Raw genomic sequence first — 15736 nt, forward strand, 5'->3', positions numbered from 1 at the left:
TTCTTAAAGATAGCACTCGGAATTGGGACAATTGTTCGGTATTAATCGAGTGCTTTTTTGGTTATGTGGTGTGTTTTCCGGGGTGGCTCCCTGGGTTTGGCATTCAGAGCTCACCTACTTGGCTTTGTGACCTAGGGGCTGGCCCCTGGATGCTCTTCCTTAGTCCCAGCGTCCAGCTGGGCTGCACTGAGAAGTTGTTCTTTCCTTACATTACCATATGGTTTTTCTTCTAACAGTTCCCCACTTCTGCCTGGCGCTCTCTCTTCTGTTGCTTGTGTGAGACAATTTCCTTGGGGGTTTTCTTGGCCCTAGGCTTGGGATTTCATGGTATAGATGACAAGCAGAGTAGCAAATGTTGTTCAAATCATCTTTAAAGAATGCAGTCCTCATTGGTAATGAGATGGTCCAGACATTTTATATTATGAAAGTTACCCCAGCAATGCTTTGAAAACATCCCGATGCAGGCTTTGTAACTGTGGTTTGGGTCGAAACTTTCATTCCAGTGTTTTCCCTTTTGTATGAGAACTAAGGGCGTTTCCCATCTTCCCACTAACTTATTTTCTTTAAAAGAGAATAAGAAAAGTCAGATAAGAGTGTGTGTCTACAGAAATGATTAATCAGGATTCTTGGGTAAAACGTACTTTGAGGGCAGTTCGCGAGGCCAGAATGTCTCCAAATACTGGGAGGTGGCTGGTGGTCAATCAGGGAGTTTATGTGAGAAACAGCATGTTCTTCTCTTTTCCTCTCTTCGGCTCAGTGGCATCTAAACAACTGAAATAGGACCTCAGAAAAAGACATGACCTAAGACGAAGAAGGGGTATGTACCTCTTCTCTTTTCCAAGTGGGTATTCTTAAAGGAGAAAAGAATAATTCATTTGTTCTTTTCTCAAGGAGCTCGAAGGAGTGTACTGTACACGTCGCCTCTACCCTCTGCTGCCCCATGGTTTCATCTCAGCTCTCTTTAAAATTGGACATCTGTTCCCTTGAAACCTGAGTCCTGATCATTTCTACCTTCTCCCGTCAGGCAGTACCGCTCAGAAAGACTCTTTGTCTTCATCTGAATACATGAAACCTGCACATCAGCTGTACATAGGAGCTACCTATTAAACTAATATCCAACAGTGCTTTGGACTAATACATATTTTTATATACTATAGGCTGGTGAATTTACTCGAAGACTGAGTAACCACATGAGTTATAAGGTTGCACAGCATCTTGTCCTTTGGATAGCTTGATTATTTTGCATTTGTGACTATTTGATTGACATCTGTGTGCCTCATCACACTGTGGGCCCCATGAGTTGTGGAGGCTTTGTTTTTTCATCGTGGTGTCCTTAGCATTTAACAGTGTTCTACCCACATTGGTACTTGATAAATGTTTGCTGAATGAATTAAAGCATGAATAAAAATTTACTTTTGTTTTTGTGAACAAATGACCGAGTTATATGGAGAAATTACTTCCTAGGTTTTTTGTTTGTTTTTCGTTTTTGAGACAAAGTATATCACTCTGTCACCCTGGCTGGAGTGAAGTGGTGCAATCCTGGCTCATTGCAGCCTCCAACTCCTGAGCTCAAGCAATCCTCCTGCCTCAGCCTCCCAAGTAGCTGGGATTACAGGCGTGAGCCATTGCACCCAGCCCTAGGTGCCCTAAAACTGCACTCAGTTTTACTTTGAGGATATAAATCCACTTTTCAAAAATCTTGTGGATGACTGCAGATATAGCCAAACAAAAAGAAATTGCTTTTAAGCAGGGCATTTATAAAGACTGGGCACATAGCCTTTTTTCTTAGCTAATTCATATATATTGTAGTTAAGCAGAAATGAAAAGTTGAGGTGGTAAAGACAGAGGTTATGCACATGGATTTCCATGTGGTTTGGAGTTTCCCTGAATAACTGATAGAAACTCCCTTTCATGGGTCAGTAAAAAATTGAGCTGTCTTAATCTGGTGAAAACAAATATGCTACCAGGAATTTTTCACTCTGTGTGTTGGCTTTCCTTAAGCAAAATGACAGAATTGGATTTATGCATCTCTGACATCCAGACTCAAGAAACCTTAGAATTAGAAAAAAAAAGCAATGAACCAGAGACTTTGTTTAGAAGCCATTTGGTTAAATCTTCTCCCTTTACAGAGGACGTACCATAAGCCCAAGGATTAAGTGACTTGGATCAATATACTTTATTTATCCATTATCTGAGGCTTTGAGAAAAATGTAATCACCATGTCTTGTTAATAAAAATCTCCAACTCTCAACCTGAATTCATAAATGTTATCTCTTAAATTAAAAAAAGAGAAAAATCTTCCTAAACTTAAATTGTAATACCTGATTTTAAAGGTAAAAATTAAATATTGCTTTCAAATGGAAATGTAATTTTAATTTGTTTGAATTAAACACTTAAAACGTCACCTTGGTAACATGCTCTCTTGCTTCCGCCTGCTGATAAAGATCAGAGGCTATGGGTTACCTAACCACATCTACTGAAAAACTTCAGTTTTTAAAGTAAGGGGATATCACTTCAGTTTAAGTGTGGTGAATAGAATCCATCTGGGCACACCCAGCTTATTAATTTCAGTAGCCCCTGGGCTGGATTAAAATACAGTCATATACTGCTTCATAAACTCTCAACAATGGACCACATATACAACAGTGGTTCTGTAAGATTAGAAAACTGTACTTTTACTGTACCATTTCTATGTTTAGATATGTTTAGATACACAAACATTTACTGTTGTGTTACAGTTGCCTACAGTACTCAGTACAGTAACATTCTGTGCAGGTTTATAGCCAAGGAGCAATAGGCTATTCCATATATTCTAAGGGTGTGGTAGGCGATACCATGTAGGTTTGTGTAAGTACACTGTAGGATGGGAAGCCCAGCCCCTAGGCTGCCGGTCTGTGGTCTGTCCGGAACTGGGGCCTCCCAGCAGGAGGCAAGTGATGGGCTAGTGAGCAGTACTGCCTGAGTTCTGCCTCCTGTCAGATCAGCTTCAGCCATTAAATTCTTATAGGAGTCTGAGCCCTGTTATGAACTGTGCATGAGAAGGGTCTAGGTTGTGTGTTCCTTGTGAGAATCTTATGCCTAAGGATCTGAGGTGGAGCAGTTTCACCCCCAAATCAACCCCCACCCCAACCCCGTCCATGGAAAAATTATCTTCCACAAACTGGCCCCTGGTGCTACGAAGGTTGGAGACCACTGCTCTAGGATGTTCACACAAGAACAAAATCACCTACCGCATGTGTCTCAATGTTTCTTCATCGCAAAGTGGCACATGCTGCAGAAGCAAAAGTGATGGGGAATCCGGAATGCTTCCCAGCTGAGGAGGATGTGGATTCTGCTAACTGCTGAATCTGCAAACAGGAATGTGATTCTGTGGCTCTTCCTCCAGCTTTGTAAATGAGTTTTCTCTTTAGGAATGGATTTTCGTTGTGCTAGAATCGTCATTCTCTTTTCTAATTTCTTTCTGTTCACTTTTATTGTGATTTTACCTTCTTCGTATGTCCAAGAACTTTGCTGACCAGCAGCTTCTCCTGGAATACCTAGCAGCAGTAATAGATATACCTCCTCATTAATTTCAGATTTATAAATGTTGGTTGCCTCTTCCTCTCAGTTAATGTAGGGAAAGGAAGTCCAAGTTTCAGAAGACCTATGAACTGCTAGGCCCTGTCATCTGTATCTGCTTAACTCCCCCGATTACCCTGCCAAGGAGGTATGTAGGAGAGTGCCTAGAACCTCTTCATGTTTTTATTGATGGCAGAACAGAGACTAAAGCAAGTAGAAAGCAAAGCTGGGATTCAAACCCATGTCTGTCTGACTCTGAGCCTTTTGCTGCCCTTCTCTGGTGAGGCAAGATTTGGAATCGTAGAAAATATTTTACAGCAGCTCTTAGAATGTAGGTGGTAGCATACATTCTTACATAATTTGTTTTATAATTATCTCAAAAATAAAGTCAGCTGGGAATGTTCTAAAAAACTACCAGTTATAAACTTCAGGTATATATTCATAATAAAGTGACCTTTTGGGCCTAGATAACATTTATCCAGAAGGGTTCTGCAAGCTGGACTTTTGTTTCACTGGTAGATTTGGGGAACTTTAGCCTTCATAAAAGGTACCCTCTGAATTTCTCTAGCCAAAAGCTACTTCTCCTCCATGCCTTCCTATAGTTGAGGCCATGGTATTGATGACGTTTATCCTCTGTAGTACTACATTTACGTCTGTCCTAGCTCTACTACTACATTGTAAAACCTCTCAAGGGCAGGAACAGCAGTGTTCATCAGTGAATAACAAAAATAACAGATTTTAGCTTTCTTAGTGCTCTGAGCAGTGGGTATTTTTGAATGAACAAATAATTGTAGCTAAGAGAAGATGTTCTAAAAAGAGAAAAATGAAAATGTCAAGTGAAAAGCAAGTTTATTTTATACCATGAAGGTTAGTCAGAATCCATTTCAAGATGGAGTGGGCTGTAGAAATTATCTAATTACAAATCCTCACTAGGTAGATTAGCAAATGGAGGGCTAAATCAATGAAGGTCTTATAGTTAGTTACTTAGTGGTTCTGTGTTGGCCCTTTCTTTTCAAAAAAGGTTAAAATTAAGCATTATATTACAGGTTTCATGTGCCATTGCTGCAAAAATCAAAGTCTGGCCTTGGCGTTGCCAGGATCAGTGAAAATATACTTGGAGCTACTTTGCCAGTTCTAATGCTCAATTTCCACCTCTTATAGTTGCCAAAGGATCATGGTTTTAGAGAGTATTTTTTTTTCCTTTTATTTTAATGTATTGGATGTATGTAACAGCTGAGATCATTGTACTGTCTGGGGCTACCTGGGAACTTGACAAATCATCCTGAGATAGCAATGACTGTGTTCGAGAACTCAGGAACCTGACTTCCTGGGTTCAAATTTCAGCACCTTGACTTTACTAGTTGCGAAACCTTGGTCAAGTTACTAAATGGTGCCTCATTTATAAATTGAGTTCGGGTAATAAGAACTAATTTATGGAATTGTTAAGAGAGAGAAATTAGGGCTTTTCTGGAGCATTGGAAATGGTCGATAAATGTTCGCTGTTATGATCTTTATGGAACTCCAAATAGCTTGAGCTGCTTTTCAATCGGTATTTTCCTTTTATTGGTCAGGAGAATGTTTAGTGAAATTTTCTCCAAGATTTCATAATAAAGACCATGATGGACGTAGAATTTTATTGGGATCTGGAAGATTTGGATATGTAAACATTGGCTATGAGGAAATAATGTGAGTAAATTCTGATGGGCAGAAAACTGAGTTTATCCCAAGAACAGTGGTCATTTAATTTAACAGCAGTGTAAGTTGCTCCCTGGAGGGAGAAGTGAGAGATTCAGTAGGAATGGAGATTTGGAGTTAGCCTATGGGGACCTGAAATGGCAGGCCAAGGAGTTTGGATTGGGGACCTGTAAGTACCGAGATCCCTTTGACAGCAAGGTGGAGGGAGGAGTATTAGAGAGGGCGAGATCCAAGTCAGGGAGGCCAGTCGGGAGGCTGTTGAATTAGTAGGAATAGAAATGTGGAGGATGTAGTATTGATAAGACTTCAGAGTTGATGGTGGGAGGGGAGGTGGTCTATGGGTAAGTACTATTAACAGAAATAGAGCACTCTGGAGAAGGGGTGAGTTTGGGGTAGAGGAATATGATTTCAGTTTCATGAACATCATGTTTGAGGTACAGATAGGACAACCCAAGAGAACTATCCCTCTAACAGAAATTCAGAACTGGATGCTAAGCAGAGTTTAGTATTAGAGGAAATTCAGTGAGCCATTTCCAGATGTGTTACTGTTAATGACATGGGAGTATATGCAGTTCCCTGAGACTGGGCCTGGACACTCAAAAAAGACCCCACAATCCTTGGCGTGTGGCAGCTAAGGCAAGGGCCATAAAATGCGGGACAGGAGGAATGCGGTTCAGCTGCTGCGCTGGAGGCACTGGCTGAGGTGCTGAGAGCGGCCCCGGCACGTCCTCCAGTACCGTTCTCTCCAGTTCTAAGCCTGTTCGTAAACCAGAGAAGGAACTTCTTTTACCCTTTCCCTCATCACATGCTGATGGGCAGTGACTCTCAGGTTCCCTTTAGTGCTGGGCAGAGAATTAGGCTCAAATTATGAAATGTAAAAACTGAATTCTAAAATTTACATATTCTATATTACAGTGTTAGAAGACACACTCTAAAGATATAACTTTAAATTTCAAAAATGTCAAGACCAAACTGTTTTATAACCCTTCATTTTGTATGTGGTTTTCAATGGGTATAAAAATACTTAGTGGGTGTGTGGGTGGCTTCTCGTGTTTTGGAAATGGTGAGAATATGAGATGCTGAGCTTTTGGTTCTGGGATGAGAACTATAATTACTAACTCTGATTCTTTCCCAGGATTGGTTTATAGGTGGATGGCTGGTATCTAAAAACCCAGCGATCCAGAATCCAGAGCAATAAACCATTCTCCTCTTCCCCTGAAATAAAAAAAAAAATACTGTGGCAGAGGAGAGAAGGAATGTAGGAGGGTGGCTCTGCCCTGCCTGTCTCTTTCATGCCGCTCACGGACGGATGAAGTCAGTGACGCAACAGAAGGGTGCTAGGTGCTGCAGGGCGGAGAGGAGGAAGAAGACTCAAGAAATCCATAAAACTAATGGAGGAGAGGAAAGCAGCTCATGTGCTGAGAAGTTTTAAATACGTTGCATTTATGGTGGGGAGAACCATGGCTTCTCCTAGTCTGATACAACAGCTACTGCACAGCTTGATGGAAAGAGTTCTAAAAATAACCCAGGACTCATTTCAAACCCTCCTCCCCCAGTCTTGGCGGATGTGGTAAACGCCCTAAAAATACCTGCTGTCTGAACCTTTGAGGTATCTAAAGAGGAAGGGGCAGGTATGAGAATTGGGGCTGGAAGAAGTACAGTATTGTTGGAAGGCTTGCCCAGCTACAAGGACTGCTGCCCACGGGGGCCTGCCCTCAAAGCTGTTTGGTGAGCTGCCTACCATGCCATCCTGTTCACGGATAAGTGCCTACTCTTGAGTCTCATATTCACTGTTGGCAGGTTTCAAGGAAACTATTCATAGACTAGACATCTGTTGTCTGTCCCATTGACCTCAAACTGCAGCTGCCACCATGATATTCAGGCAGTGTGGTGGCTTTTAGTCTTATTTCACAGAATTAGAATTTTAGAGTTGATATGGACTTTATAGACATTTTATTATTTTTCAAACCATAAAGTCCATTTCTGGAGTTACATTTCTGTGCCTATATGGTGAGCAGAGACACATGAAATGGAGTTTTAGTCCTTGCTTTTTAAAAGAAATTACCCTCTAGATTATGGTAAAAATAGGATAGTGAAAACTAGTCTTTTGAAACATTGACTAAGTGATCCTGTGCAAAGCCTTTTTTTTTTTTTTTTTTCTTTGAGACAGAGTCTCGCTCTGGTATCCAGGCTGGAGTACAGTGGCATAATCTTGGCTCACTGCAACCTTTACCTCCTGAGTTCAAGCAATTCTCCTGCCTCAGCCTCCTGAGTAGCTGGGATTATAGGTGCTTGCCACCATGCCTGGCTAATTTTTGTGTTTTTAATAGAGATGGACTTTCACCATGTTGGTCAGGCTGGTCTCAAACTCCTGACCTCATGATCCTCCCGCCTTGGCCTCCCAAAGTGCTGGAATTATAGGCGTGAGCCACCACGCCCAGCCTTTTCTTCTTTTTTTAATAAAATGGAACTTTGAAGCTGGGTGTGGTGGCGCATGCCTGTAGTCACAGCTACTTGAGAGGCTGAAGCTGGAAGGATCACTTGAGACCAGGAGTTTGAGGCTGCAGTGAGAAATGATCACGCCACTGCACTCCAGCCTGAGTGACAGTGCAACCTTGTCTCCAAAACAAAAATGAAAATAAAAATGGAGCTTTGAGGATCATTTTCTCATCTGGACTCCAATATTTTGAATATGAAGTTCATTGACAACACAGCCAGAACACCAGGAGTCCTGCTTCAAGGAGAAGACTTTCAGTATCTAATTTCTGAAATTACAAACTGTAACCATGATATTATAACTCAGGGACTGTAGCTGATTTCTGCATCTTGAGGAAAAATTTCACAGATTATCTCCAGTACCCATGAGATGCATTCAAAGTTGTGGGGGCAGTCAGTACCATTTTATATAACAGGATAAATCACCCAATGATTTTATTTTCACTTCCAACCATATCCTGTATGATTTTTAAGTGTGTAACTCCCTTACCCTAGTCTCAATCAATAAACTTTGCAAAAGCCCAGCAGTTAGAGAGCCTGTGCTAGGAGCTACAGGGTGGAGAGGGGGAAGAAGACTGAAGAAATCCATAAAACTAATGGAGGAGAGGAAACCGAGCTTATGTGCTGAGAAGTTGTAAATATGTTGCATTTATGGTGGGTAGAGCATTGTCATAATTGTAAGGAGTGTGTATCTTCCACTGCGAGCTTTTCTAAGCTCTTTTATGTATCTGGAAGAGTGTTAAGTATTATTTCACTATGAGTTGACAGTAAGTTGAAAGTTTTTCTTGAGCAATGAACGTGATCAGGATGGCTGGAGGGTGTGTGTGTGTGTGTGTGTGTGTGTGTGTGTGTGTGTTTGTCACTTAATGAATAGCTGAAATTGTCACCTCTAGAAACTCAAATTTCTCTGGGCCAGTACACTTGTAACAAGGAATGAGATACCCAGGGAGATGGTGTGCTTTGGGAGACTGTAATTTTGCAGGAAGAGCACGGCTTTGGAGTTGTTAGTGCCCTCAGCTGTGTAGAAGCCAGGGCAGCTGTGGGGGTCTCCTTTTTCCTTGCATGTCAAGGGAAGAAGAAGAGAGAATGTTAATGTTTGTGATATGTGATATCCAAGTGGCATGTTTCATAGACACCCAGATCTTTCTCCTCTGAAATTCCAGAATGAAGAGCTTCGAAACTTGTCTTTGTCTGGCCATGTGGGATTTGACAGCCTCCCTGACCAGCTGGTCAACAAGTCTACTTCTCAAGGATTCTGTTTCAACATCCTTTGTGTTGGTAAGTTATTCATCACCTGCACAGCAAGAAGTGTGATCCTTAGATATTGACAGGTGACTGTCGGAGAGACATGCTTCAGTGAAATCAGAATGACTCATTCTCTTTTTTTCATCAGTAGAGCAAGGCAAAATATCTGTCTTATGCATGTCACAGGTCATAAAGACTGAGAGCTGTATTTAGGCAAATGCATTGTACGTTTTGTCACGTTACTCAAATTACTATTAGTATTTCTGTCACACAGTCAAACAACTGATCAGTACAATATTGTAAAGATCCCTTAAACATTTTACTCTGGACTAGGCCTCTGCCTTGGTATTTTTCTTTACCCCTCTAGCCATATCCTTTTTTGTTTGTTTGTTTTGAGAAGGAGTCTTGCCCTGTTTCCCAGGCTGGAGTGCAGCAGGGTGATCTTGGCTCACTGCAACCTCTGCCTCCCAGGTTCAAGCAATTCTCCTGCCTCATCCTCGAGTAGCTGGGATTACAGGAATCCACCAACATGCCTGGCTAATTTTTGGTATGCCTTATTATTTTTTTTTTTTTTTGAACCAAGAAGAGAAAGGTAGAAAAGAAGGGGGATAAAGAAAATCAAAATATAAATCTTCTGTTAGTTTGAAGGAGAAATGTGTGTGGACCAGATAACTGCCATTCTTCTCTCTCCCCATCACGCCTGATGAATGGCAGGTTAAACAGCAGTGAAGTGGTTTGGGGTGCATTGTGTTGGCATTGTCCTCTGGGCATATTCCTATGAGACATCACTTTGAGACAGACCAAAGAATTCTGTATGTAGCCCAGTGGACCATCTTTTCCCTCAGCTTGGCAGAATGTGTCAGACTTACTTTTCTTGTCCAAGTAAAGCGAACAGAATTTAGAAAAGGTGTGTGTTCGATGTGAGAACCACCATTTACTTATTTGTCATTTATGGAAGTTAGGGGGAGTGCAGATATTTTTCCTTTTAAAAAACTTCTTGAACTTCTTGATGACTCTACTGCATGTAGCCTCTGCACTGGGCATTCATTAGGAGAAAGCCACAATTGGCAGGCACGCTAGACCAACTTGCTCCCTGGCATTATATCTTAAGCACTGGATAAGAGAAGGACTGGAGAGAAACATGACCACAGCAGCCAACTTTCATCTCAGGCTTTCCCCCTTTTCCCTACATGAAGCCTTTTAAAATTCAGCAGGAGATCTCCCGAATGGCAGCTAGTTCTACAGAGTGGTATGAATGGGTTGTCCTTTCTCTCACGATAAATGTTCATGGCAGAGCAGAGCAATTCTTCATTAGCATAGCAATTTGTTGGCAATTTGTTGGTTTTCTATTGAAAAGTATGCTAAGTTGTAATACCAGGCCAGTTACTATTCTGGCTTCTCTTCTGTGCCTCCCCAACCGTGTCTCCAAAATCAGCTTTAAGAACATAGCTGAGAGTTCTGTCCTGGCTTCTGCAGAGGACAGTAGGGGAAAGCCTTCCGGTGGGATCCTGGTTTAATTGGGTATGTGGTGTGCAGTGGGTGTGCTGGCTCAGGGGCTGGCCGCTTGTGTTAAATAGGACAGTCTGGATACTGAATTCCTCAGAAGCCAAATCGATACTGCCGTGTTAGATGTCTAAAACAGCCCTATTTGGAGTCCCCTGGGTAGGTTCCAATACCTGTGATTCTTAGATGTTTCTTCAGGTTCTATTTTTAAACATGTTTAAAATTAGTTTTTCAAACTAATGAACATAATATGCGTTTGTTGTTTAAAATGTTATAAAATGCTTCCCTTTCATCTCCCACCCCCATTTCCATTTCACGGAGATAACACTGTGGGATCTTTCTAGAGGCTTTCGACATCCTTCTATATTAGGAAATTGCTTTTGGTGGCTTACAGTTCTGTAGGTAGGAGTCCAGTATGGGTCCCCAGGGCTGCATTCCTTCCTGGAACCTTTAAGGAGAGTGTGTGCCTTCTCCACCTTCTGGAGGTTGCCTGCATTCCTTGGCTCCTGGCTCCTTCCATCCCTTCTCAAAGGCAATCATGTTGCCTCACCCTCCTAGTATTCTTGTGTTCGGAAAATTTCCACAGAGAATTGCAGGAATCCAGCTTAAATGCAACTAAGATTCTCCCCGACCCTCCAACACACACTGAAGAGGTAATATCGTGAATTGAGTAATTAAAAGCAGCTGGCTCCAGGGGTTCCAAGAGCCCCATCAGGCCTCTGTCTCTGGTTCTTGATCCTGCTTGCTTCACATTCAGGCATTTTCTCATGACAGCAGCCTGGCTCTGTCAGCATCACCAACCGAGCAACCTCAGGGGAAGGAACACGGCATTCCTGACACGTCTCACCCAACAGTGAGGATTTCACTGATTGTCCAGGACTCAGGCACGCACTCAGCCTCGGGGGAAGATGGGGTCTGTTCACTCCAAAACACACAAGGTTCCCCATAGGCAAGAAGACAGGGACAGAAAGGAGATTGAGCTTGGGAGAGAGACACGTGAAAACAGCTTTCTCACAGTTACGTAGGTGTTCTTTTTGTTTTGCTTTTACACAAATGAGATCATGCTGTTCATCTTGTGCATTTTCTTTTTCTTCACTCCACAGGAAGTCCTGGATACGCTTCGTTGTCAGTATATCTAACGCTCCAGGTCTTTTTCCATAACCCTTTGCAGCCCTTTGGTTGGGGCCAGCATGAGCTCTTTGGGAGATAGGAGTATCAGCATTAAATATCTTCCTCCGAGAGTTGAATATCAAATCCTTTTGCCACAGATATTTTATGGCATAATATCTGTATAAGAAAAAACTTACTGTCAATCAATGGTCCATCTATTTTTAAAGAGTCTATAAAAAGTAGGTCAAAATATTTGGACAGCCACATAGAGGAGTAGGTGTTATATTTAACTTAAGAGCATCCATGGTAATTTTTCCTCCTTACTTACTCCTTTCCTCTTACTGCCCATTTGTATTTTTTGTACAGTATGCACATGAGTGATATTTATAGCATGAATTTATGTTCTTGTGATAAAATATGGGAGGGAATTAAGGATGAAAAATAGTTATGATCCCAGTAAGGAAAATTTTTACCAAAAAGATCTCAGAATTGTAATTTTGTTTTGTGGCATGAGACTGTAGGTTGAAAGAAAGCAGAGGAAAGAAACCGGGGCAGAAAATGGTCCTGGAATGAGCTTTGTCTAGTTTCAGAGATACTGAATTAAATGTCTGCTGCTAGAACCCATCTGTCTTGGTCCTGGGAAAAAATGTAATAGAGGAAGAATAGTTTTCATTTCACTGGGAAGAGAATTCTGATGCTAAATGAGATAAAAGAAGACCGAGGAGTTCATCATTTCCCTACTCTGTGTTTTGCCACAACACACCCAAATCACCCCCAAGCTACATTTTATTTTTTCTATTTATGTATTTATTTATATTTTTAAAAGCAGAACATTTATTGTGTGACTAATCGGTGAAATTCTTAAGATGAACTGGATGCTGCAGCAGCTGCCCTCTTGGGTTTAGGTGTCGTTCCTTCACGGAATCCATGCCTGAATCTGTGATATACAATTTTTAGGTACCTCATTCAACCAGTTCCGGTGGCATTTCGCCTTTTAGCCTTGGCATTCCAGTTATACTTTCCCTCTTATGCTTGGCAGGGTAGCCACATTTGCTGCAGGTCGACTTCTGAAGGTGGTCGGCCTTAGAGCCACAGCGGTGGCACAGCATGTGCGTCTTATTGCGATGCTTCCCAAACGATGACGTTCCCTTCGTCATCCTGCTTCTGTCACCGGGACCAGAAAAAAGTCAAGCTACATTTTAGTTTAAATAAAGCCTTTCATGTTTTACCCATACTGTATTTCTCCAGAGAATCTAAATTAGATCTAAGTTAGCATTTAGCCCTTTTCCATAATTTTAAATATGTATGTCTTTCTCATCCATTTTCCAAAATGATATGAACTCTATGAAAAAACCTGATCAACATTGATCCAGCTGTCTATCCGTTCCTTGTGAACATACAAAGGTGAATAAGACACTGTAACATCTCTGCTTCTGAAGAAGAGCCAGTTTGATAGTAGAGTCAAAGTAAATTAATAATACATTTTGAAATAGAAAATTTTTCCGCAATTCAACCTTAATTGTTTTGAGGGGATGAGAGAACAGGAATTGATTGAAAACAGGTAAGTTGAAGGCCATTTTAGCCAAGGCTATAGTGTCAACAGTTTTGTGGAATTTTACAATCAAATCTTAAACATTTTTATCCCACTTGTCTTTCCAGGAAAGGATGTAAATGGGTTACAGGGTAAAATGAATGAAGATGAAATTAACCCCAGAAAATAAAGGTGAAGCCAGGGATAGAGTCAGAACTCAAAGCCCGCCATCAGGCCTGCCTATAGCAATTAATTGACGCAGCATTACATTTTTCTTTCAGTTTAGTGGTCAGAGCATGGAGAAAATTTATTAATTCACTCATTCATTTAATAGATATTGAGTATGTGTTATATGCTAAACACAAGTAAAAAGTTTAATATATGACAGATTTATAGTATCTATAAAGTAAAAACAAAATGATTGCTCCAGATGAAACACAGTTTTACATGGAAAAATTTCTCCATGGATTTTCAGAAAAGAGATTTGGTAGATGTAGTGGTCTGGGTTCCTGGGCATCCTCTAAGTCAGTGCAATTGTTTAATGAAATGCCAGGCGTCAAACACTGGCTCATCTTATGACAGAGTATGTTTCATCAAAGGTGATTCTATGAGGAACAATAACAACACATCTTAGATATGTAGGTTTCTGATTCTCTGATTCCATCCAAGAGTAAAATCTAGAGTATTTAGGGAAGGCAGGCAGATCCCCATGCACAATTACTTACCCAAGTAGTCAGTCTTGGCAATTAGAGTAAAAGATGCAGAATGACAGATCAACAATTTGTTCAATCTACAGTTACCTTCTAATTAATAATATGGTCCTTCTGTCCCTGCCCCCACCTTGTTCACCTTAGATCTCGTGGGTTAAATAAGCCTGAGAACAGAATCGAAAAGGTAGGACTGCTTTCCCCTGTGATGTGGGCCTCAGGTTCACTAGCATTGGCAGTACAAGGAAAAACAGAAGCCCCAGAAAGCACTCAATCAAGTCTCTAATTACTCTAACAATAAGAGTGTTGAGGCAGATGAATTTATGATAGACTAAACAACAGACTCTGAAAAAATCTACCACAGTAGCAGATCTCTGTGTAAATTACCACCGTGATCATTTTTGTCAATTAACTATTTTTTTTTTTTTTTTGAGATGGAGTCTCACTCTGTCACCCAGGCTTGAGTGCAGTGATGCAATCTCCCCGCTCACTGCAGCCTCCACCTCCCAGGTTCAAATGATTCTCCTGCCTCAGCCTTCTGAGTAGCTGGGACTACAGGTGCCTGCCATCATGCCTAATTTTTGTATTTTTAGTGGAGATGGGTTTCACCATGTTGCCCAGGCCAGTCTCGAACTCCTGACCTCAGATGATCTGTCTTCCTCAGCCTCCCAAAGTGCTGGTATTACAGGCATGAGCCACCATGCCCAGCCCTCAATTAACTTTTAATAAATGTCTCTTTTGTGCCACATACTCTGCTAGGGACTTTTGAAATACTTTAATGTTAGTCATTGATTTTTCTGAAAATACAGTTATGGTTGTTGGGTTTGAATTGGAACCTATGCCTAGTAGGCTTTTAGTTAGTCAGAAAGAAATTTTTGTCTTATGGGTCCTCAAAAGTGTAGATGAGATCCTGCTTACAAAGGTTTGAGATAAGCCTCAAAAACTAATCCCAGTGCTTCAGGAGGCTAAGGTGGGAGAATTGCTTGAGCTCAGGAGTCTGAGATCAGCCTGGGGAACACAGTGAGACCCTGTCTGTTAAAATCTTCTAGAGTTCCTTTTATTCCAAAAGTTGTCATTTCTTGCTGAACTGCTTTTGGTGAATCACACTGCTGCTGGAGTTGCCTTGTCTAATTACAGCTCTTAAAAGCACAGAGCATAGAAATGGAAAGCAAAGCACACCGAAGTTTAGAGAACAGTGGTTTTTTTCAACCCATTGATTAACCTTCTGCTATAAGTAGGGCCTGGTATGCTAATTGTTTGTAATTTCTACCTTAATGTAAATGATAATTAAAATTACCATGCCTTTAAAAAAAAGTATGGTGTTCCTGATTCACATGGGTGCTTAAGTAATTTTTAACCTAGTAAAATGAGATGATAATTTCAGTCCTGTCCAGGTAACCTAGCATCCTTGCCGTGTAATTGAAGTCTTTATTGCTATTCTTAGGGAAGGAGATGAAAGTTAAGTAGGTCACTTTCTACTGACAGAGCCTTTCCCATAAAGGAGAAATTTTTATAGGCAGATCGGCTTTTGTGCCTTTTGTGTTCTAAAAGTAGGTAAATCCTGAAAAGAAGTTGGCCCTGCTTGAGAATGTTACACTTGCAGCATGTACTTAAAATGACTCCAAGTACCTTCAGTATTGACTACCAGTGAGAACTCAGTTTTATTTCAGTATCCACTACACAGTAACTTTGTTTTGCTCAAAGTTAATTTGTTAAGCCATGAAAGATGAGTGTGAACTTATTACACTCTTTCAGGTTAGGGAGCAGAGACTGGTTTTATATTACCTTTATGGAGGGTTTTTTTTTGGTAAGACTATTCAGCAAAGTAAAGGCAGGAAACAGTCTCAACTGCTGCACGGGCAGACCGCATAGAGATCTGGAATGACATTCA

General features: G+C 41.1%; 1 protein-coding gene and 1 pseudogene across 9 annotated transcripts in view; one reads left to right on the forward strand and one right to left on the reverse strand.

Annotated features, from left to right (window-relative positions):
* The window catches only part of SEPTIN11 (septin 11), a 100214-nt gene that overhangs the window by 36492 nt on the left and 47986 nt on the right, over positions 1 to 15736 (forward strand). For 6 of the 9 annotated variants that reach the window (XM_074396313.1, XM_074396318.1, XM_074396314.1 and 3 more), the window contains exon 2: positions 8890 to 9027. In XM_074396313.1, the coding sequence (XP_074252414.1) occupies positions 8890 to 9027 (138 nt within the window). The remainder of the gene's footprint in view (positions 1 to 8889; positions 9028 to 15736) is intronic. The other 3 variants (XM_003923929.4, XM_010334713.3, XM_074396319.1) reach the window with 1 other exon arrangement.
* LOC120363596 (large ribosomal subunit protein eL37 pseudogene) lies at positions 12441 to 12764 on the reverse strand (annotated as a pseudogene).

Source organism: Saimiri boliviensis, chromosome 3 (genome assembly GCF_048565385.1).
Source record: "Saimiri boliviensis isolate mSaiBol1 chromosome 3, mSaiBol1.pri, whole genome shotgun sequence".
Lineage (NCBI taxonomy): Eukaryota > Metazoa > Chordata > Mammalia > Primates > Cebidae > Saimiri > Saimiri boliviensis.